This window comes from Cimex lectularius, unplaced genomic scaffold (genome assembly GCF_000648675.2).
Source record: "Cimex lectularius strain Harlan isolate CLEC.00 unplaced genomic scaffold, Clec_2.1 scaffold270, whole genome shotgun sequence".
Taxonomy (NCBI): domain Eukaryota; kingdom Metazoa; phylum Arthropoda; class Insecta; order Hemiptera; family Cimicidae; genus Cimex; species Cimex lectularius.
The window spans coordinates 292237-316182 of record NW_019392790.1 but is presented as its reverse complement, the minus strand read 5'-3'; the positions used below and the strand labels follow the sequence as shown (position 1 = coordinate 316182).

At 32.6% G+C, this 23946-nt stretch overlaps 1 protein-coding gene across 4 annotated transcripts; it reads left to right on the top strand.

Moving 5' to 3' along the window:
- Positions 1-1406: 1406 nt before the first annotated feature.
- Positions 1407-22474, top strand: LOC106664086. 4 transcript variants are annotated; one of them, XM_024227871.1, is made up of 9 exons: positions 1407-1688; positions 5155-5261; positions 6053-6117; positions 6271-6416; positions 9011-9231; positions 9289-9618; positions 10607-11561; positions 13490-17524; positions 18660-22474. In XM_024227871.1, the coding sequence occupies exons 4-9, from the start codon at positions 6353-6355 to the stop codon at positions 20417-20419; spliced, it is 7365 nt and encodes a 2454-aa protein (XP_024083639.1). In that variant the 5' UTR covers positions 1407-1688; positions 5155-5261; positions 6053-6117; positions 6271-6352; the 3' UTR covers positions 20420-22474. The 4 variants fall into 4 exon arrangements, with proteins under 4 accessions (XP_024083639.1, XP_014244959.1, XP_014244957.1 ...); XM_014389473.2 differs by lacking the exon at positions 6053-6117 and having other exon boundaries at positions 10619-11561; XM_014389471.2 differs by lacking the exon at positions 6053-6117.
- Positions 22475-23946: the final 1472 nt, after the last annotated feature.

Below are 23946 nucleotides of genomic sequence, written 5' to 3'. Positions count from 1 at the left end.
AATTTTATGTTAAAAAGGGTTAATTTTTTTAAGTTAAAGAAAATAATTTTAAATTAAAAAGGGTTAATTTGATATGAAAAAGTTAATTTGAATTGAAATTTTAAAAAAGAGTTAATTCGAATATGAACAAAAAGGTTAATTTGAAATTAACAAGGGTTAATCTAATGCGAAAAAAGGTTAATTTGAATTGAAATAAAAAAAGGGTTAATTCGAATATGAACAGAAAGGTTAATTTGAAATTAAAAACGTTCAATTTGATACGAAAATGGGTTAACATAAAATTAAAAAGAATTAATTTAATTTAAATTAATTAGTTTAAAATATAAAATTATTGGACTTAAAATTTTAAAAAAATCTTTTATTTTATATCTAATAGTTATTCAGATATCGTGAGATGCGGTAATAACTATCGATTAACGGTCACTAATCTCTACACATTTATATCTAATTAATATCATTTTTATTTTTTATTGAAATTGATTATCATAAGGTATTTAGCCCATATTACATTGAAAATTCTCAAGTATACAGGAATTTTACTTGACATGCTTATAAAAAATTAAGTTTTTTAATCCTTTAAAAAAGGGGCTAATTTGACAGAAAAAAACTATATGCGATAATATAATATACAATAAAAATAATAATAAAACGATATATATAAATATCCAAGCTCGCTATTTCACTCGAGAACAATTCTCTTGTCGGATGGCATTCCTAATCGCTCCCTATACGGAGCCAAGCCACCCTTCAATTAATATGGGGCACACACGACATTTAGCAACATGCCCGACACGTCTGGGTCAATATCTAATTGTTCTAAAGATTTAATTCAGTCTAATTGAATATTTTAAAAATCGGGAAACTGTAAATTCGAATTGGCGAAAAGGGCCGCGGACTTGGGCCGACCCTGCGCCCCCTCCGATATTCCTTCCCTCATACTCCGTTCACCCTTTTGAGAGCACTTAGCACACAGAAGTGTGTAAGTATTGCGTGCATTTATGAGACCGTCAGTATTCAAATTTTCAGGACTGATATTGCGCAATTTAACGATTTTTAATTTTTCTTTAAAACTCTTTTTTGAATATTGCAGAATTATATTTTAAAGGTTTTCTTTTTTATATGAAAACTCGGTTGATTTTAAGATATGTATTTTCTGTTGGGATCAATTTTTATATTAACTAGTAAAAAGGTTAAAATAGATTAAAATTTACTCTTTTTTTTCTTCTTAATGAAAACTGTCAAATATTTTTTTAAATTTTTATTAAAAATTGTCGAAATATACAAAATAAGCCAAACTTAGTTTTTTAAAATAATGTATATATTATTTTTAAGTTCAAGTCTATCCGACTCTGGTCAAACCTGGGGGTTGTAAAAGTGTTGATGTTAAGGATTTTGATAGGGTTGTAAGTCTAAAAGATGGCGTCTTTAAGGGTTAGAACTTGGTGAGATTGGTGTTGTGAACTTGGGGAAATGTGACAACAATACTTCAAATGTAAATTCTATCGGACAATCGGGTATTTGAAAAAGTGGACTTAGACTAAGTCCGTTTGTAAAGGGACGTTCAGTGCTTGAAAAACGAAGGCTTTGTCGGAGTCGAGTTGAATTTTCGCCATTGAAGTTTTGCCTCTTCCAACGTTGTAAATACAACTTTAAGGATTTAAGTTCAAGTTGGATTTTCTTCGAAAAAGGTGAGACTATATTTAGATTTTGAACGGTCGGCTTTAATTTTCCGGCAGTTTTCCGCCTGTTAAATGCCCACTATTTTACCCACCACGGACGGGGGTTGTGTTATCGCTTTGTTTAGAAATCGTGTTTGTGTCCGGATTAAAAGAAACTTACAAGGACTTACGAACAATTCGCATTTCTATTTTGAAATTATTCGTGTTAAAGAATGGACCTTTGTTTTACCATCCCTGGGTACTTAAAGTACTTGAAACTTCACGTACCTTTAAAAAAAAGTATCGGAAATTCCGTTGTTTATCCTAGTCCCCTGAGTCAATTTTCAACCAATAAAGACTTTTTTTTTAAACTAAACAAGATTTAATTAAACTGATTTTAGTAATTACGGTCAGTTATACGCAAAACTTCTAGCTTAAGCAGATTCAACGTCTGTTAAAGTCTCATCCTTTATTATGAAAGTAACAATAATGGGTTTATCACTGGTAAAAACCAACGAAAAAAAGATCCTTTAATACAGAAATTATTTTCTCTCAAGAACAACCATGCTACAATAAAAAAAAGTTCAACTTTTTACATCAAAATACTACCATCTCTCCATTTTTGTAACAATTTTAGAAATATGTTAGAAAATTTATATTAAAAAAAATGTTTTTTGTATTGCATCAGGTTTCCACATCTAGCTTATAGAAAAAAAATCCAAATAAAATGCACAATGTTAACTGTGGTGAAGTTGTTACAGACAATTTACACGGTGGTTCACCTTCAACACCTTGCTTAAAGTAAAGTTCACAAACCAAAGAGTACAACACAATTTTTATAATAATATGATTTTCCATATAATTTTCTTTGTTTTAGTTTATTTATTCAAGTTTTAATTGTTATTTACCTATTGTTGATGTCGAGGTTGTGGATGTTTTGTGCAAAAATGTTCATTATGCGCATCCAGTTTGTCGTTGTTTATCGAGAATATATATTTCAATTTAAAGGCATTGATGGACATCGTCATGAACCTCTGACTTCCTTTTTAACTTCCTTAAAAACCCAGAAATTATTGTGAAAAGTACAATTTTTGACTGTTGAAGTTGTTTCAGACAATTTACATGGTGGTCCACCTATTTTGATGTACATTGCTTAAAGTAAAGTTTACAAAAACCAAGTGTACACCACAGGTTTATAATAATATGATTTTCCTTATAATATTTTTGTTTATTTATTCAAGTTTTAACTGTTATTTACATCTCATTGATGTCGAGGGTGTGAACATTTTTACAAAAATGTTAATTGTGTGCATCCAGTTTGTCATTGTTTATCGAGAATATATATTTCATTTTACAAGGCATTTATAGACATCTTTGAGAAACTTTGGCTTCCTTTTTAATTTTATTCTTAAAATTCTGGAGTATCGAAAGGAAGAGAGAGAAAAACCCAGAGATAATTGTGAAAAGTACAATTTTTGACTGTGCTGAAGTTGTTTCAGACAATTTACTAGGTGGTCCACCTATTTTGATGTACAGTGCTTAAAGTTCACAGAAGTGTACACCACAATTTTATAATAATATGATTTTCCATATAATTTTCTTTGTTTTAGTTTGTTTATTCAAGTTTTTCAAAACCCAGAGTTTATTATGAAAAGTACAATCTTTGACTGTGCTGAAGTTGTTTAAGACAATTTACACGATGGTCCACCTATTTTGTCAAACAAATCTTAAAATGAAATTGGAAGGAAAGAAGTGTACGTCATAAGTTTAGAATAATATCTTATTTCTATATGTCTTTCTTTGTTTTAGTTTGCTTATTCTTGTTTTAAATGTTATTTACATCTCATTAGTTTTTGAGGTGATGTCACAAATGTCATTCGGCTCAGATGCATTCACACTTGGTTGGTCAGTTTACATGTTATCCCATTTCTGACTTGTTTAGTTTTAATTTTGTTTTTTATGTGGCTAGTCATTTAGGCTTTTCCCCCTTTTTGTGGGTATGTATATTTGTTATTAATTTGTTCATGTTAGACAAAAATGAATGAATGAAAAATTTGTACTCCATATAAGCTAATCGGCTTATGCTAAATCTGTTTATTTCTAATGATTCTGTTTTACAATTTGGTTTTATTTTGTTTGTATAAAATATTTGTACATTATAAATACATTGTTATAATGAGATAGAGCTGTTTTTTAAAGGTTGGTACGAATTAATCTCATTTCAGTTAATTCCAATGAGGATAATTGATTTGAGATACATTTTGACTTATGGGATCAGCCATGAAACGAATGGAACTCATATTTCATGGTAGTATTATTTTAAATAGATGATTACTGATTTATATAAGCTCAAATCTGTACATACATACACTTGTACTGAGTTGAGCCTATCACTTCTCGTAGCTTTTGCCTAATTTACAATAAATTACTGGCAGGCCTTGAGATAACCCAACCAGGGTGTTGGCAGTCCAGGGTCAGACCTCAATCTTACCCATCTAGCCATCGAGGTGGGCTCGATGTGCTGTTGACAGCTAGGTCATTTCAACTCCCAATACAATCAGTCTCTCATTCATATTCTCACTCTCTCTTAAATACATTCTTTCCTTTTTACACACCATTCACTCAGAGTAGTGACGTACTCGATATTGCACCATCACCCTATAAAACATACTATCTATTCTAATTGAGGGTCTGTGGGGTACTCAATATTCTGCCGACTGCCCTCTCACACTACACATTAACGTCAAAAATGTCGTCATTCACTCTCAGCGCACACACTAGGTACGCAAAACGATTAGTACTATGAATGAAAACAACCCTGTTTCCTCTGTTTAGCTGGGGCAGATTGAGCAACTTTCTCTGCATGTCGGACACATACTGCCAAATGTAAATGTCTATGTCAACCTCGCATGGCCTATTCTTAATAGGATGAGGATGACCTATGTGTCAGATCCTCTGAGTGCCATCTATTGACAGTGCTCTTGATACATGTGAGAGCTTTTCTGCCAATCAGGCCCACCTTTCTCATTATTGTTATTTGGCTTTTGCTTATTCTTGGCTTAAAAAGTAAAAAAGTACACCGATATTTTAGAATATATTTTTTTCTACTTTTATTTTTCAATCTATGAAACCTTGATTTAAAAAACTTTTTTTGAAGGGGCAAAGGACCTTATATAAAATAATACTTAATACAGAATTAAAAGTTACAACTCTTTTTTTTTTGTTATGTAATTAAACTTGAATTTTAAGAAATTGTCTGTCCTAAAAGATTAGAATATTTTTGCTTCTGAAGCCCCTTGTTTATCTTTGGATTTAAAAAAATGAATTATATGTAAAACTGTATGTACATGTAACTTTTTGATCATTGTGAATCACATCCATGGAATCATCATTTATCATTGGTTCAGTTCCAATATCTATTTTACTTCTATTAAGGAATTTATTTAAAATATTGTACTATTAATGTGAGTTTAAATTTTATTTATTTACTTTTCAGGCTTAACACCGGAAGCAATATTATAATGATATTAATGCTCTTCAAACAAAATCGCTCTAAAAATAATCATGTCAGCAAATGTTAAAATAATTCTGGGATTGACTCTGGTAAGCTTTTCTGAATTATTTTCTAATAATTAGGTTATATTATTATCTAATAAAGATTTTAATTGAAACACAAAGCTCTTTTCCAGAAAAAAATTGTTTTCTGAACAAAAAATAAAAATCAATGTCATTTTTTTAAAAGTTGCAGATGGTTTGTATGATGAGTTATTTTATTCCTTAATTTCTGTTATATCTAATTCTGTTATTTAGTAGATCGTTAACAATATTTGAACATTTTCAGTTCAAAGATATTAATTAGTTAATCCTTTTTAAATATTATTTTATTACTCAAAGATACAAGAGTCAGTTAAACTTTAAAATATACAGATCAGTTTTGGACTGCCTATTCTTGCTAGGTTGGTCTTCCTGATGCGTTTCGGCATTTTGAATGCCCATCAGGACAAGGCTATAAACAGGGTGAGGGAAGGCACATTTTATTTATTAGAATAGTGATGATAAATAATCCAAAATGATCTGTAATGACCAAATTACATCGGCCCACTGACTACACAGAGAAATTGAATAAACTCAATACAAATCTACAAGACATAACTAATGAAGATATCTGTGCCTTTTTTCTATTTTTTTTTTCTCTCTTATCTGAAAAATAAATTAAAATAGAACTTTTCTGCTCATTAACAACAAAAAAAATTAAAATTTAAATTGATAATGGTTGAAATTTAATATTTAGTCAATTTAAAAAAAAAAAAAAAAGTAAAAACGTAATGGACATGTAGTTTATAAGTAATATTGTACTGTTTATTGTCGTTTTTATCTTATTTGTTAATTTTCAGAGATTTTTTACGATCTATTCAAATTTTCGAACTTAGTTAACTTATTTCAAATAAATATAAAGAAGGTAATCATAATTTGGATATGACAGTAAAATTAAGGTCATATATACATTGTATTATAAGTATGATGCTGTATAAAATATTTAAAGATAAGCGTGCTTTAATTTTCTCCATGGATTCACTTAGAATATTAGGTTTTTGATATAATTGTGTTTTAGGATCTTCACAAACCTCTACAGGGCATTCATAAGGGCTGTGAGAATAAGGCCAGTGTCCTTTTCAGAACATGGAAACATTATTATGATTATTCCTCAGAAGTGGGGAGTTTGGAAAATATTCATTATGCATTCCAAAACCTTTACCAGTAAGTAGCCGTTAAGTAGTTTTAATGCTGGTTTTTGGCTTTGTCTTTGGAAATAAGTGGATTTTCAATGGGGGGAAACAAGTAATAGTAATAAGAGAATGAGATATTTTCTCACTTTATGAAATTCACAAATCAAAAGATATTTGAATAAATTTGACTGCTGTACAGAAAGATAAAAGCCAAAGGAGCTAAAAATGTTTCTTCATGGTTTAAAAAACTGTTTTAATTTTTCCTTGGCTTTTCTATTCTTTTTCCCGTTCTGAATCATATTTTTTAGCACCAAACTATTTTTTTTCTATTGTTCTGGCGAATCATCGAACCGATAAGAAGGTGCAGGTGAATCATAGATGGCAGATTTTTTCACTATTGAAATAGTCTTGGTGCGCCCCCGTTTGGACCACTTTTTCGTTTCATTCCTTAAATATTTTAAACAGGTTTTCTTTTCATTTTTGGTTTAGACGAATGAATAATAATGCTGTAGTGTTTTGAAAAGTTTGAGGAGTTTCAGAATGCAATAGAAAAATTGTATATATCTTCCAAATTGAATTTTCCTCCTAAGAAGTAAGTGTCTCATAGATTATTTAATCTCACATAGACTGCTTTGAATCTGTTAAAGCTGGGTGTCATTTACATACTAATTTTATTATCATTTAGTAAATTTAGCTCCAAAATATCCTTATGTTATTGTGACATTGTAATTAGCTCAGTGATATCTATCTGATCATATTCTTTAATTTGCTTCCTTCCCTTATATTCCTGTTTTGATAAGATGTGGCCATTCTCGATAGTTAACCAAAATATTCAAATGTGTTTTCATGCTTGAATATATTTTAAAAATTTCTCTTATTTTAACCCGTCCAGGACAGTCAGTGTGATATCGCACTCTTTGTTCCCTAAGTGAAGTACTGTTTCCATGCTCATCTTTTCACCTTTGTCGCTGCTGAGAGCTTGATATCATGCTCTACTCCCTTCACTTTTAAATTCAAGTTTATAGGCGTAGTATGTGTTTAAGATATTATTTTTAGCCCTAGTGAGAATGGAAAATTTAGAAAACAACGCTGTTACGCTGTTGTTTACTGTTTCAAGCAACATGCTGCTTCTTTGAAATATAATATCACGCTTGCAGTAGCTGAGTGAGGTAGGATGGATGGCATGCTCTCATCACCTCACTGGGGGATGCAAGAGTGCGATATGCTCACTATCATGAATGGGTTAAGCTCTTTTGGAATTAATGGATTTACGCTGCTTCATATGAGATTATTTTGTTTCCTTTTTAATAACCTATATTCATTAGTTTCCTACGCGTTAAACTGATGTCAACGATTTCTCCGATGTAATGTGTATCTTAATCCCTTTAGCCTTCGTCTTCTGGAGATGCATATGGCCTTGTATTTTTCCACCTATTAAAGCTTGTATTTATTAAGGTTAGCTGAATTCAGCAAAATCTACGTAATCTTCAGTTTTATTTTAAATGATATGTCATACATAATTATATTCCAAAACTTAACCCTCCACCAAAGCCCTGAGGGCGCGTCCGATGACTTGTTCTTGGGTCACACTGTAGTACATCATTCAGAGAAATGTAACATCAAGTGGTAGAAATTTAGTGAACAATTATATATTTCCTTATTTATGCCTTATTTGATGATAATCAATCTTTTCAAGCATGATTATAATTTTTTTATTAGTTTTTTTTAAATGTTATTCTATTTGAACTGCAGTGCCCTCTCCCTAATCCGAACTTTGGTACTCTGAACTGCACAAATATTCAAGAAGGCCTAATTTTAAATTAAACTTTATTTGAGGAGGGGGAGAAAGTGAATTAGAGAAAGAGTGAGTGATTGATCGAAATAATGAGTGAGTCGATGAAAGAGGGAGGGAGAGTATTGAATAGAGAATGAGTGAGTTACTGGGACAGAAAAAGAGTGATATAGAGTGAGTGAATGATTTAATCAAATAGAGAGAAAGAGAGAGAGTGAGTGATGAATTAATGAAATAGAGAGAGTGAGTGGGTGAATGAATTAATGAAATACAGAGAGTGTGAGTGATTGGATGAATTAATGTAAGAAAGAGAGTGAGTTTATATTAAATACAGAGTGAGCAAGTGGCTGAGTGAAGGAGAGAGTGAGAGGGAGAGTCATATGAAGACTCAGACCCGGTTTAACTACATGCATTTTCAAGAATTTTATTTTGTTTAGTGATTCCCTCACCTCCCTTCACTTCTAAAAAATGAAATGTTAGGTCAGTCCACATTTTTCTTGTGTTAAGTATAATATTCTTACTGCTTAAAAATGCATGAAAAAGAGAAAGAAGCATTGAAGAAATATTACATAAAAAAATATATTTTTAAAAAATAAAAATTGATGTATGAATTCTATGAACTTTTACTATTTTGTGCATGCTATAAGCAGTAATAATAAAGTGCTGTGTTGAATTTTTTTAAAAAACATGCATATATTTTTGTAACCCCCTCTGTAATCCAAAACCCCAGCAGTGATTAGTTCTGATTATTCGAATGAAGAGCACTGTATTTATTAATTATTGTTCCGCTTAAAAATAACAACATAAAATTTAATAACTTTGTTTTTTTATAGTGAGTGATTTCTTGGATGCAGAAGGAGATGAAATGCTCCTTCTGAGGCTGGAGGCATTATGTGAGGATAAATGCGATGACTTGGCTCTTAAATTGGCGGCTGCTTATGTTAAGCATATGAACGTTTCTAATGTGTTTAATAAATTCGATATCAACCAAATCAATGACATTGTGCTTGTACTATTGTACAAATATGATAAAACTCAAGAAATAATTGAAAAAGTATGAAGATAAGGCCTTGATCCATGCTTTAAAATTTAACTTGATATTTATTTCCAGGTGAAAATGATGAAGCTGGACGATGGACTTCAATTATTGCAGAGGTTCGGTGACCACTGTAAAAGTGTTAAACGTATTTGGAAGTATAGTGACAAAGTGATAGAAATTGCTTCTCATACCATTCTCGCCTCAGCGATGGTAAAAGTCATGACGTCCGAAGAAGATCACAAATTGTTGTTTGATTTGATATCCCAATGGGCTCTTATACATATCCCGAAATTTATCAATATAAATTCGATGGCTCCTATTGAAAACATGGTTAGAAAAATTATTAAAACGGCCGAGTCATCACTTCATGTGTATATATTCACACAAGTTTTGAGAAAGCAGGTGCGTATTTTATATATTAAGATTGTTTTATTATTTTATGGCATTTTAATTTGATAGCTACTTATAATAGTAGAGAAAATGTTTAAGTTAAACTTCCCAAACAGACATAACTGAACAAAAATAATGAGAACACCCAATTGTTAAACTTTTTTTTTTTTTTTTTTAACAAACTAAAAAGTTACAAAATATTTGAGCATAGTCTATCCATCAATTCTGTAATCATATTTAGTCTAATAACAATAAAATCTAACCTTTAAAAAAAAAAAAAGCTGGGAGAAAAATTTACAGTTAATTTTCTCAGGCGTCAGTGGAGCTATACCTGAACAGCACATATTGTTTCAAACCTGGTTTCTCACTGAATCTAAAAACTGCTTCTAAATGGGAAAAGGTGGGGAACAATAATATCCATTAGAAAACGGTCTGAACATAGCATGGGTCTTGAGCAAGCAGTTTCTACAGTTTATGCTAAATTCTTTTGATTAAGTTTTTTGTTTGGATGGAACACCAGTTGAATGATTTATTCTTAACCCTTATGGCAATTTGGTATGCCACAAATGGGTTGAGGATCGATAGGTGCCCTTATGGAATATTCCTTGGGAATATTAATCAGCTTCCTCATTGCCTCTGCCCTGTATACCCAAATTTTGTTAGCTCCAATTTCTTACAGGGCTTTGTTGCAATCTCAAACTAAAGGATTAAGTCCAGAGAGCTACGCAGACAAAGAAACAGACAATTCTTCACTGAAGATGGTGCAAAGCCAAACCGCATTTAAGTAATCAAACCCGTGAAGGTAGACAGATCCGTGCTGGTTCGACTTTCCCCCATTAAATAGATGCATCAATGAATCTTAATTCAGTTATGGACAAGGGGAGGAGATTGTTTTGTAGAAAAAAATTCATAAAATGTATTGTGTGTAATGCAATGCTTGCTTTATAATTATTTTCTTAAGATTTTGTTGATAGTTCTATTTTTACATTAATAATAATAGTCTGTTTTTCAGTTTGGTGAAAAAGTGAAAAACTTATGCGTGGAACTTTATATAAGAGCGTTGACTGCGAACATGAACGAAATAGAACAGCAAAAAATAACAAACGATATAGCAAAAATCAACGAAGCGGAAAGCATATTGGCCGATGGATTTTTACAACTAGGAGAGCTTCTAAGCTGTAACAAATACGTGTGTCGAGAATGTTTATTGACAGCGTTTTCCTTAAAACCGACAAATGAAGTTCTTGAAAAGATCAAAGTTCATGCTGCTGAATATAATAACAACAATTCGACTGAAGCAAAACAGAGTTTCACATCGTCAGAACAATCTAATTCGAGTTGGCCAAGAGACTCAAATCGAACACCTTCCTCCCAAGAAAACACGAACATAGATATAGGTTTGAATTTACTAGATTCAGAACTCTCAGGCCTTGCACCACATCTAGCTGACGACTTATCAACAGTTATAAGTGGGCCGAGATGTCAATTATTAAGCTGGTCTATGGGCTGGGAACACCTACTTAAAGAATGCGAAAAGTACATGGCTGATTATAACAGTTCAAGGCATAAGAACAAGGAGTTGAAATTCTTGAATTTAGATTATTCACTATTTAAAGATTGGCCGTCGCAAACGATGGTGTCTACAGGTATTGAAAAGGGTTACGAGCATCTAGTCGATGTCCCGAAAGTCAAGCAGAAAAGAAAGAAATCTGTAAATTCAAATTCTAAAAATATCAATAACAAAAAAGGTAACGTGTTTAACGTATGTGGAGAAGTAATAACAGACTCGTCATTTACATCCAGTGACAGTGAAAGCAGCCAGTTTTCATATTCAGCCATCTCATCTTCATACAAACCGAATCGGCCATTTGTTGATCAGTCTCTCAACGACAGCAACTCGAGTGTTATGGAAACTGCCAATTATTCCAATAATCCAATATCCAACACTGGTACAGGTAAGTTCAAAAAAACAAGTATTGTTTGTTGCACAAAAAATATAAAACAACACAAAAATTAAATCACATTATTTATAAATATAAAAGTAAACAAGTTTGTTGGCCTTAACCTAACTATTCTGTTCTTAATATTGTTTGTACCAATAACTTTTGTTATGTTAATGGTTTATTCAGTGTTCTCTCCCTAATCTAAACTTAAATAATCCAAACTAGAACAAGAAGTCAGAATTTTAAAGGAAAATATAAAATATTATTTGGGGGTGGATGAGAGAGAATCAGGGGGAGTGTGTGAGAGAAAAAGAAAAGAGAGATTGATTGATTAAACATTTTATTTAATACGCAAATTAGGTCTCTTGGACCTTTCTTACACTTAACATGAGTAGTAACAATTTACATTATACATACATTTTTACATTGCATTTTACATTACACATTTTTCTTTTATTTAGAAATATAAAACATAATAGAGAGAAAAAAGAATGACTGACAGAGAGAGTGAATGAAAAAGTGTGTTTTAGTGATGAGAGAGTGAACGAATTAATAAAACAGAGAGTGCGTGTAAGTGAGTGAAGGAATAATTGAAAAAATGCATGAGAAAGTGTGAGTAAGTGAAGGAATGAAACAGAGTGAGTGAGTGAATGATTAAATTAATGAATAAGATAGTGTGATTAAATGACTGATTGAAGGGATGAATTAGAGTGTTAGAGTGAGAATAAATGAAATACAAAGAAAGTGAGTGAATTAATGAAATAGAGAGTGAGTGAGTGACAGAATTAAATAGTGTAAGTGTGTGAATGAAATAGAGAATGAGTGAGTTGGTGATAGATAGAGTGAGTGACTGAATTAAATGGAGTGTAAGTGTGTGAATGAAATAGAGAATGGATGAGTGGATTGGTGATAGGTAGAGTGAGTGACTGAATTAAATAGTGTAAGTGTGTGAATGAAATAGAGAATGAATGAGTGGATTGGTGATAGATAGAGTGAGTGACTGAATTAAATAGAGTGTAAGTGTGTGAATGAAATAGAGAATGAATGAGTTGATAGATAGAGTGAGTGAATGAATTAAATGGAGTGCAAGTGTGTGAATGAAATAGAGAATGAATGAGTGGATTGGTGATAGATAGAGTGAGTGACTGAATTAATAGAGTGTAAGTGTTGGAATGAGAGAAATAGTGAATGACTGAATTGAATACAGTTTAAGTGTGTGAATGAAATAGAGAATGAATGAGTGGATTGGTGATAGATAGAGTGAGTGACTGAATTAAATAGAGTGTAATTGTGTGAATGAAATAGAGAATAAAGGAGTGGATTGGTGATAGAGTGAGTGAGTTGGCGATAGATAAAGTGAATGAATTAAATGGAGTGCAAGTGTTTGAATGAATGAAATAGAGAGTGAGTGAGAGGGAGAGGCAAATGTAGAACAAGCCAGCTTATACTATATGAATTTTCAAAAATTTCTTTTGTTCAGTGAATTTCTCAAAAAAATGAAATAGATCATTTTTCTTGTGTTAAGTATAATACACTTACTGCTTAAAAATGAGAGAAAAAGAGGAAGAAGCAATGAAGAAAGTGTTAAATAAATTTTGAAAAAAACAGATTTTTTTTAAAAGAAATATTGACAGTATATATTTATTCTAATAGGTTTTACGTTTTGTGTATGCAGTAATAATAGTGTTGTTTTTTTGTAAATTTGTGTGTATTTTTTAACATCCTCTGTACTTAGAATTTTTCATTTATCTGAATATCCCTGCAATGAATAGTTCAGATTACTGAGAGAACAATGCATTATAAAACACTTATTGTTTGCCTGTGAATACAATTTTAATTCCAACAGTACACTTTCATACAAATATTTTTTATTAAAGTAAGATGTGCTGCTTTACAAAATGTTCGTACATTAAATTAATTATGGTTTTTGTTTATTTTAGGACCTGAGTTTAATTGCACTACACCAGTTAGCAAGATGGAAGACCAAGAGAAATGGAATTTGCAACAGCCTTGCAGTATTTATAAGTCTTCGAGCCCGTTACCTGCTGAAGTCCCTCCGGCCGCTTTGAACAACAGCATCATAAAGGGCAAATTCATACCGATTCTCCAGTCGCTGAATTTAAACCCAAAAGTTTTACTGACTGATATATTAAATTTGAAGAAACAACCGGTGAAAGAGACTGTTGTAAAAGGTGGTATGCCGGATCGAGAAAATCTTGATATATTGGCTCAAGCCGTTATGAGAAGTGACATATTGTTGGCGAAATCCGTCCCAGGTATGAACTCGCTTGACATGATAATTCCTCAACCACAAGAAACGACTGTGCAGGTAGTTCAAATTTCCAGTTCCACTAATTCTTTGTTGACTCAGTCAGTTTCGAATTCCGGCGTTTCCCAAAATATTCAACAGAACTCTCTTCATTCAAGAGCAAAGCCACCAAATGATAATGTGTCTGAATCATCGCATTCTCAAAATTCTTTTAATCAAGGTGTTGAGTCGAACTCTTCGGACAATCGTTCAGTAGTGTATTCTATACAGTCAGGCCAATCTGTTCCAACATCACACACTTCCGTGGCGACTACTACTACATCTAATTTGACTATATCCGGGTCACAGATATTGCTTAATAATACAAATCCGACTTTAGTGGCGAACAGAGTGCAAGGTTTAAAACCGAGCCTCAGTACCCAGACCACTGACCAACTGGCTGAAGATCATCGTGGAGATAGCACAGTAGAATTATCTTCACTGAGTTCCCAAGACTCGGGAACACAAGTAACTTCTCACATTCAAAGTATAGGACAGCCTCATAAATTAAAGCTGCAATCAGAGCCAAATTGTACAAATAAAAATTCGACTACGAATAGTAGCAGTAGTCAAACCAGTGCCATGGAAGAAGCTCATAAATCTCAGTCCCAAGGGAATCCTGTGTACCGTTTGGTCGTAAAAGATGGAAGAGTTATCGAACAGTACTTCCAAACAAATCAGACATTAGACCCAGTTTTATCCATTCCCGATAGTTCTGGACCGGAAAACGCTTCAACAACCGCTCAAACATACAATCAAAATCAGTTTATCAAATTGTTGAATAGAAAGAAAGAATTCAAAACTAAAGAAGAGTTACTTGCTCATAAAGTGTTAGAAAACGAACTGTTGCCTCCGAGTCTTCCAAAATTCCACCAAGTCTTTAGGCGTCAAAAATATCAGAGTGGACCCGCATTACCAGTAGAAAACAATAGTGTAATGTCTTCCCCGACACATTTTGAAAGTAACTCGCCTAACAACGATAAACTGGAAGTACGTTCGACAACTCCGATATCTAAAGGTGTTCAAACAGTATCAAAAGAGGCTGAAAATACTTCAAAAAATTTGACTGAAAAATTACGAAGTGATGCTACCGCTCAAGTCGCTGTTCCATCTACATCAGTACAGAGTGATTCTGTAGCCAGTTCTGCGACTTCAGAAATAAAAGAAAACAGGGCATCATCCGATTGCCAGCCTTCAAGTGGAGTAATTTTTACATGTAAAGTACCGATTTCTATTTCCAACACGGGCCTTCTACAAGGCAAGCCAGTTACAATTCTCAAAGCCACCTCTACAGCAGATGTAATCATTCCAAACCCAAAGATTGAAACTGAAATTAGAAATAAAGATTCAGTCATAAGGAGTAACATGAATGCTTTACTGGCTGCAGCTCTTCAAAGTAATCCACCAATAAAACATACAGTAATAAACAATAATGCAAACTCTGGTCAAAGCCCGTCTAATGTAAAAAACATAAAAATTGAAACTCCAAAAAACCCCGATGTGTTAGGAGGCATGTCAAAAATAAGAATGCCCACTCCAGCACCCAAAACGTTCAGAAGGCATTCCGTAGTCCCACAAGGTCCGTCTAGATTTGTAAGGCCGCTTCTACAAGTGTCCACTGGAAATAGCATGACTCAGACAGGCCCACCTGTGGTCACAATCCCCCTTCCTGCTAGAACTGTTGTACTCGCCACAAATCTCAACCAAAATTCTTTGAATAATTTATCCAAAATTGAAACAAGAAGAGAACAAATTAATCCAGATCAGTCTGTTAGCTCTACGACATTAGAACAGCTTCGAGAATTTGAATCAGTATTAGAACAAGTCACAAACACATCTCAAATGAAAGAGAGGGGCAATGTGAATAAGAAAAATGATCAAAATTTGCCTCATTCGTCTGAAAATTCCGATTTCAGCCAAAATTCTTCAAAAGTTAACTCTATGTTCCAGCCTTCAATTGTTAATACTATATCTGATATGAATTCAGATAGAGTAAGTTTAACATTTATTAGCAAAGCAAGTCCTGCAAATACTTCAAATAGTACAGTTACTTTAGCCACCTCCAATGCTCCGAAAATAACTACAAACACGCCAGTAGTAGTCGTTCAGAGTTGTAGTCGACCCCTTGCTTCGCCAGCATTAAGTATTGCTTCTCAGACTTCTAGTCCTGCTCCCCAAACTCCACCTGCAAACGCTCAGTCAAAGCTCAATGCTAAAATCAACAAACCAAAGACAAAATCGTCAGTCGGTAAAACCGCTCCGACGACCACGCTTAAAGTCTCGACTCTGCCGAAACCCCAACAAAAACCCCAGGAAGATGAACAAACTACACAGCGCATTTATGCTATTTTAGACAAATATGCCGAACAGCTGAGAAATTCTCCAGAGTTGAAAAATAAGCCTGCTCCGCGAAGACGATCCAACCCACCGACCAACCCCACACAGTCTTCCAAGCGAAAAAAGTCCCAGAATAAATCAAAGAGTATCTCTAATTTGCCATCTTGCTCGGGGCTTGAAATGAGTCCCGGATCGGAAGACTTAAGAACTCTTGGAAGTGAGGATAGTTCAAACGGTGTAAGCCAAATTTCGCAGCTACCCAATTCACCACAAAGTAAGAATGATGAGCATTCCAATCCTCCCGGTGGTGATGTTTCTTCTGAAGCGTCAGAATCATTGGATGCCAAAGATCAAAGGTCACAGCATAGAATTTTACTGACAGAACCTTCTCCTAACACCAGCAGGACAGTACTCGTTCAAGAAAATATTCAGCCGATGATAAATGTTGAAGGTACAAAGGTTTTAGCTGGGAAACAGTTGGTCGTGGGAAGTGGTGCTACTGTCCCTTTAACATTGTCATTACCCGTGGCTGGAAATGTCAAGCAAGTTATATTTCCTGTGCCAGCCGATGGCAGGTTTGTCGTAGCAAAAGGACCAAAAATGTACAGAGTCCATCAAGTTACGATGCCGACTGGCTCGCCTTTACTCACAACAGCCGGGTCTGGAGCTGTAGTTTTACGTCAGATGTGTTTAAACAAATCCAATTCAACAGTCAAACAAGTGAAACTGCCTGTAGTATCACAGATACAGTCACAAAATCTTACTAATATTTCCGCACAGCCTACAGTGGTTCTTCCATCAGGATCTCAATCGTTTACTCTATCTACAGGATCAGGTATAGAGACAGAATCTTTGGGAATAGCGTTGGATAACACCATACTGCTTAACACATCGACTGCCTCTTCGTTGGGATTTTTCCAGAGAAACATTGGCAAATCTGGACAGGTCACTTCCCCAAATGTATTTACAAATACTAAACCCTCATGTTCGCTAGATCAAAACAATTCAACGTTCCCGACGAATTCGGATCACGCTGGTAATAGTCTTAAAAGTGAGCCGATAGTGAGTGGACACGGTAATCTAGACGCAAGCAAGAAGAGGGTGAACAATTCTAGTCAATGTGACGACTTCAAGCCTAAGACTGAGGAGATTCAGTTTTCAATTTCAGGAGAAGCCGAGAAATTGGTGACGAATGCTAATTTTATTGGAGCGGGTGCAAAGAATTGGTCACATGTGCTCAAGGATATGAAAAACGATATGATTATTGATAACCAAGGGAATAAAAAGCTTTCGGAAAGTCAGACAAAAAAGGAATTTTCAGACGACAAAGGTTTGTATAAATTTATTTCCTTTGAAATTTACCTTTGATTATTTTATAGAACTAATTTTTTATAATCCTAATTAAAACTGGTTTTATTGGTCTGTTTTAATGTATTTTATCATGTAGCAAGGTGGCTTTCTTTTCCCTGATATCAATTTAACTTAATTAAACAATTTTAATATGTCGAATGCGGGAACCTGAAACACTGTTGTTGTGACACTGTTGTTCCAAAAATTATTTCAATAATAATAATAATAAAACATGCAGAAAAAAATATTATCTTTCATCTAAATTAGCATTTCTGGGTGGGTCTCGGAGGATGTTTAAGTTATGACCTGCACAGCGCCTAGTTCCCCCGTTTTGTTTTTTTAATTGTTACTATATTACTTTTGTAATGGCTGTCACATCGGCAGGCTGTCTGGAGACCACCAGTTTTGAGCAATACTCGCTTACTCTCTAATATTACAGATTTGCCGAGTTTACAAAATCTATGTATTAATTTTTTTTATTTTATGTTTTATAAAAATAAGTATTTTTTTATATTTTTTTTATTCACTCGTTCACAAGACAAAGGTAATAAAATTATAGGATTGTTATATGAACAAAATGGTAAACTTTTCATTCTATTTTGTTTTATTTTAATTTTTAATTCTTTTATTTATTTATTTATTTTATTTTTTTCAATTGAAATTTATTATTGGCAATAATAAAAACGAGAAAGGTTTAACAATTCGTCATTTCTTTCATATAACAACCCTGTAATTCAGACAATCAACCCTTACAAGGGCACACCATAAATTTGGTGAGTGCAAGCAATGAGCCACGAGAAAGAGCTGATTTATTTCACTGAGTGAGCAGTTTTGATCCCACCATTACAAAAGAGCTGTTTTACCATCTGTACAAAACTAATTCTAAGTGGGGGAATCCGTAAATATCGGGGAAAATAACACCAAAGAAATCGGTCCACTGAAAAGTGACTTGGGTCTCAAATGATTTTATAGGGAAGACAAAGTCGGGTCTCATACTCATAGCACTTGCGTCCTAGTTAATTTTATGAACAAAAATATGTGTTGATATAATAAATATATTATAAAAGTTTCTAAGGTTGAGGTATATATTTATATGTTTATTTATTTTGTTTTAGATTGGGATATTAAGGAGTCGCAGACAATAAAAGAAGGGAAGCAACATTTGAAATCATTAACTCATACAGAATCGATAAATAAAAAGAAAAACGATGATGGTACGTCGTTCAGAGAAGAGCATGGCACTTCCCACGAGAGCCAGTGTACAAAAGTACAAGGTCTTCCCAATCATAGTTCAACTGGCCACCAATGGCAATTCAATGTTGGGAAACTTGAAAAAGGCGTGAAAGAGGTCAAAACTAACCCTCTCTCTCCCAGTGTGCAGGATGGCAAAACGCAAACGATAATGCAAAACAGTGGATTAGGTTTGAAGAGGAAACTGAACGTTGAAAATACAATTTTTCAAGTGGCTTTCAAAAGATCTGACCGTTTGAAAGTGAGCAAAGATGAGTTCATGCAACAACGTAATTCTGCTTTATCTCTCGAAAGGGAGTTGAGACTTCAGAAAAGTTTGTCAGAAGAATGCGAGGATTTGGGAGTCGACAAACCAAGTACTAGCGATTTATTTCCAGAAGCTGAACTGCTTCTTGATTCAGACCCTCTTAGCAGAGACAGCCTGCAAGAATTGTATTCTCGCGGGATGGAATCTTCTTCGAGCAGCCACGATTCTCCAAACCGTTGTAGTCCGCCGGTTCTGTCAGACATGGTCACTAATAGATATTCTGGGTCTTGGAGAAAAAAGAAAGAAATCGGAAAAAGGGCAGGTTACGACAATTCACCGAGGGATAATAATACTCTAAATAAAGAAAGTGCGTTTGAACAAAAATCCAACTCTTCTTGCGAGGAAGGTCCGATCAATGGATCATCGTTAATAACACCAAACAATGAAACCAAAACAATAAATTCTACAACTCTTGTTTTCAAAACAAGTTCCCAGAACAGTAAAGATCACGGCAATATTGGATGTGAACAGCATCCTGCCATTAATACTTTAAACTTGATAGCACACGACAGTGATAATTTTTCTGATGGAGAACCGCAATGTAACGACATTTTGGACGCTGAAGGAGATTCTGACAGTGAGTTACAAAATTCGTGTAAACACGGAAGTTCAGGGAAAATGGCTGATATGCGTGAAAATGATGTAAGCGACAAAAATCCCCATGACCCCAATCAGTCACCTAATATCTTATCTCGTGGTAATTGCACGTATACATACCAGAATTACTTGCAGAAAGGGAAATCGCACGAAGAGTCTAATATCCCATGGTTTCATATGGTAAAATCCCAACATCATAACGATCTTGATGATGAAGAACTCAGGAAAGGCAATCTTTCGAGGTCGAGTATCGTCTGGCGGACTACAGAGAGTATCGTCGAAGACATAAGAAGGAACGATTCTCCGAAAGACGATTCGCAAGATATCAGTTTAATCTGCGAACAGAGCGTCTTGAGAAATAACAAGAACACAGGTGTATACAAGGAGGCGGAATTGGCCAGCAGAGGTAAAAAGAGAAAGAAAGTCGGCATGTACCTCTCGAGCGGGGGCGAGGACAGTGGCAGTTCATTAGACACCCTACTAGAAGAGGCTGACGATTGTCTAGAAATTGAACATTCCAGACGAAACCAGCCTAGGAAAACTAAAAAGGGGTGTTCGTGTTTCAACGGAAATCAAGAATTGGCCAAAAAGAAAAAAGAAATGGGAAGCAGTGACAAGACTGAAAAACCATGTTCTGCTCCAAAATCAGCGAGTTATCATTCGATTACCAATAAAAAACCAGGTAAGCCAGTTGCAAAAGGTGTAAATAAGAAAAGGTAGTCAGAATTGTAAAACCCTTTCATTACTTGTTGCTTCTTTCTAATGTACAAAAACAGTTTTTTCAGTCTAAGTATAAACAAGGTTTTCGGCATGCAACCGTTTCCAGTTTTTATTTTTATTTTATTTTTTTAAGCAAAGTTTAACAAAATTCTATATGATTGATATACTATATGGTTATTTTATTCTCAAAAAGTAATAAATTTAAGTGTTATTTTAAATGTTTTGTACTTATAAAATGTGCAACATCAATGTAGTGATTCGTTCTTCTTTTTATAGTCCAAAGTATTCTTTCAGTAGGTACGTTTGGCCATGGAACCATTGGCACATGCTATAAACTCCAAATCATTTTAATTAAAATATCAACCTAATTTTTTCATTATTTTTATCTTATAACTTTAGTATTCTAAGCTTTTTTTGCATAAATATATTATCGTGTTTGATAGACTGAAGGATGAGAGCATAATTTAATATCAGTACCAAGGTCCATGTTATTAAACAAATAAAATAAAATTTACACACTGGTATATTTTGAACAGATCTATTTTTCTATTATTGTGCAGCCTTTTTAATGATGTATTTTTTTTTAAAGATTTATTTTAATTGTTAATATGAGTACAATTGGTAACTCATGAGACCCTCAGGGTCATGTATTACTCAATTGCTCGGATATTTTAAAAATTTGCTTATATTATAGTGAAGTTTTGTCGATAATGTTTATCGATATTTATAGGTTTGTTTGGTAGGGGAAAAATATAAATAAAACGGAGGAAAGGCATTTTTTTGTTCTGATCAATATGTACTGGCAAGAAAAAAAAATATTTAAAACAAATAAATGCATATTTATTTGTTTTAAATATTTTTTTTTCTTTTTTTAATTTTTGATTTCCCTGAAAGCAAGAAGAATTAATTTTTGTCACATTTTATTCGTAGAAAAAGAGTAGAAAGTATGTATGCACAAACCTGTTCCCACCTATTGTTTCGCAAAGACTTTTCTTTCTTTTTTTCGTGAAAATGACTGTGATAAATTTTAAATTAATTTATTTTATAGTATAGATAGTTTTGTTAAGTGAGAAACTGCCGATATTTTGGGTGGCGTAGGTGTCTTTGATTTAAATCAAGTCAAATAAAAATAAAAATTAAAAAAAGACTTGTAAGGTTAATTTTGATCTAAATAATTTTAAGGGTATATTATTGGAATGTGATCAACAGCAATAAAAATAAATTGAAACATTTATTATTTCTAAGATAAGTCTAATATTTAAGTGTATTAAAAAGTTCCAAGTTTGCTGCATTTTTTTCCATTATAAAGATTTAGCTTATTTTTTTTTTCTTTTGATTAGTTTTAGTGCTATTGCCTTTAGAGCAATGTTTTAACAAAGTTCAATGTTAAAGAGAGAAAAAATGTCAGTTTGATCGGTCTTTTCGTTATCAATGTGGGATACAAAGTTCATTCATAAACGTTTTTCTTTTAAATTAAGAATGCCAGTTTTATGCAAGGAATATAAATATCTACATGTCTTCCATTTAGAATTGCAAATACATTTCATTTTACCGAATCCACGTTCCGTTAAAATTATATCCCAAGATGGCGTTCTATAAATGACCATTTGACAATGAAAATATTTCTTTGCGTTTTTTGCTTTTAAAGGTATAGCTTTTAAGATTACATTTGTGATTGTTTGAATTGGGGGGGGGTCTTTATTTGAGCGGAATCATCCACACTTAAATTTACCTATTTGGTAATGTATAAAACAAAAAAAAGAAATGAAAAAAGAGTTCGTTATATTTTATTTCTAAAAACCTTTCTAGCAATTGCACAAATATCAATGTTGACTACTTTTAATAATTTAATACTTACATTGTATGTTCAATAAGGAGGGGCTAGACTATGACAAAGTACAAATCAAAGCTTTTATGTAAAAAAAAAATACATTTTTGTATTTCTAACCTAGTCTTTTCGTTAGCCAAGTCTAACATCGAATTGAGTTACCGATTTAGTTGGCAATTTATTCTTTTTTTTCTTAATTTTTTTTTTTTTTTTTTTTTTTTTTTTTTTTTTTTTTTTTTGTACGTAGTTTTCCTTCATGGTAAAGGACATCAATTTAGACCATCCTGAGATAAAAACCAACAAAATATTGTCAATTTTTAATTAATAAATGCTAGATTTTTTAGCAGGTTACCGAAATTCTTGCTATTTACAATCACTTCCCCTCAGTCAGATAGGAGTAGTGGTTGCATACTTTAAACAGTCCTTAACTTAGTACAAATATAATTTTTTTAATAAGTATTTTTTCTATGTAAGTATTTATCTATTTAATATTAGACTACTTAGAAAGGTAATGAAAGGGTTTAAACAGTTATATAGATATGTATTCATATAGGATTAATTATGAATATCAAGGGAAATATTATTATTAAATAATGTATTTCCCTTTGCCATTAGCGGTTTTTTTAACCAATGTTCCCGCTCGTTGATTTTTCCTCTTGACGTTCGAGTGGGGGTGAAAATGTAGTTAAACATAACTCTAATTTTACATTTATATTTTTTCAGAAATTTATTTTTTGTTTATGTGTTTGTTTTTTCTTATTTAAATTGGTTCTAAATAGATATTATAAAGTTCAGCAATATGCAATGTTGTCTCACTTTTTCTGTAATGTCGTAATTTTTAAATATAATTACAAACTAAAAGAAATTTTTTTTTAAAAGTGCATTACTGATGTGTGTGTGCATAATTCAAACACACAATAATAAAAAAAATGTCAAGTAATTTTTTTCAAAATTTTTTTAGTTATTTTGAGATATATTTAAAAAGACTGTTGTAATAGTAAATGGACGTGTGCAATTTTTTTTAATATATATGTATATTATTTAATACTTTATGTATTGAATTTTTATCTTTACTTATAGCAAAGCTTCCATTAATTAAAAAGTCTATAGTGAAGCTTTTTTTTTCAAATAACACAATTTTTTTTTTCTTTTTTTTTTACAATCACACTTTATTCTTCAACTGCTTTTATTGGCCAAAGAATAAGTTGAGATGTTATGGTTTTTTTTTGCTTTTTTTAAATTGTTTTGCTTTGCCTTTTACTGTAATTTTTTTTTTAAAGATTGCACAAGAATCTTTTTATTGGAAAGTAACTAGTTCGGAAGTTAAAAAAAGACAATTTATACTGGACAAACTTGTAAGCATTTTCATATTTTTATTTAAAAATTAATATTATTAAAAAATAAAACAGTATTATCAATTGTGTAGCACAATTTTCAATTTTTCTTTTTTCTTGAGAAGTCCCATTTTAGCATTTTGAAATTCAAATCAGCTGATGCGAGTGGAATAGAAGCAAATATTCAATACTGCTCTTGTTTCTTTAAAAAAAAGTACTTTTTTTGTATTGGTATAATGCTTTAAAAACAAAAAACATTTCTTAAATATTCTCGGGTCTTAACAATATTATACTAAAGTAAAATGAAGTACAATAATAAGTCAATATAAGTTTAATAAATGTAAATAATAAAAGCTGTATATTAA

Bases quoted from the DNA above. Each gene is read 5' to 3' on its own strand.
- LOC106664086 (XM_014389471.2), top strand. From the start codon at position 6,353: ATGATTATTCCTCAGAAGTGGGGAGTTTGGAAAATATTCATTATGCAT. The intron at 11,562-13,489 runs GTAAGTTCAAAA...TGTTTATTTTAG, and splicing joins AATATCCAACACTGGTACAG to GACCTGAGTTTAATTGCACT. The intron at 17,525-18,659 runs GTTTGTATAAAT...ATTTTGTTTTAG, and splicing joins GGAATTTTCAGACGACAAAG to ATTGGGATATTAAGGAGTCG.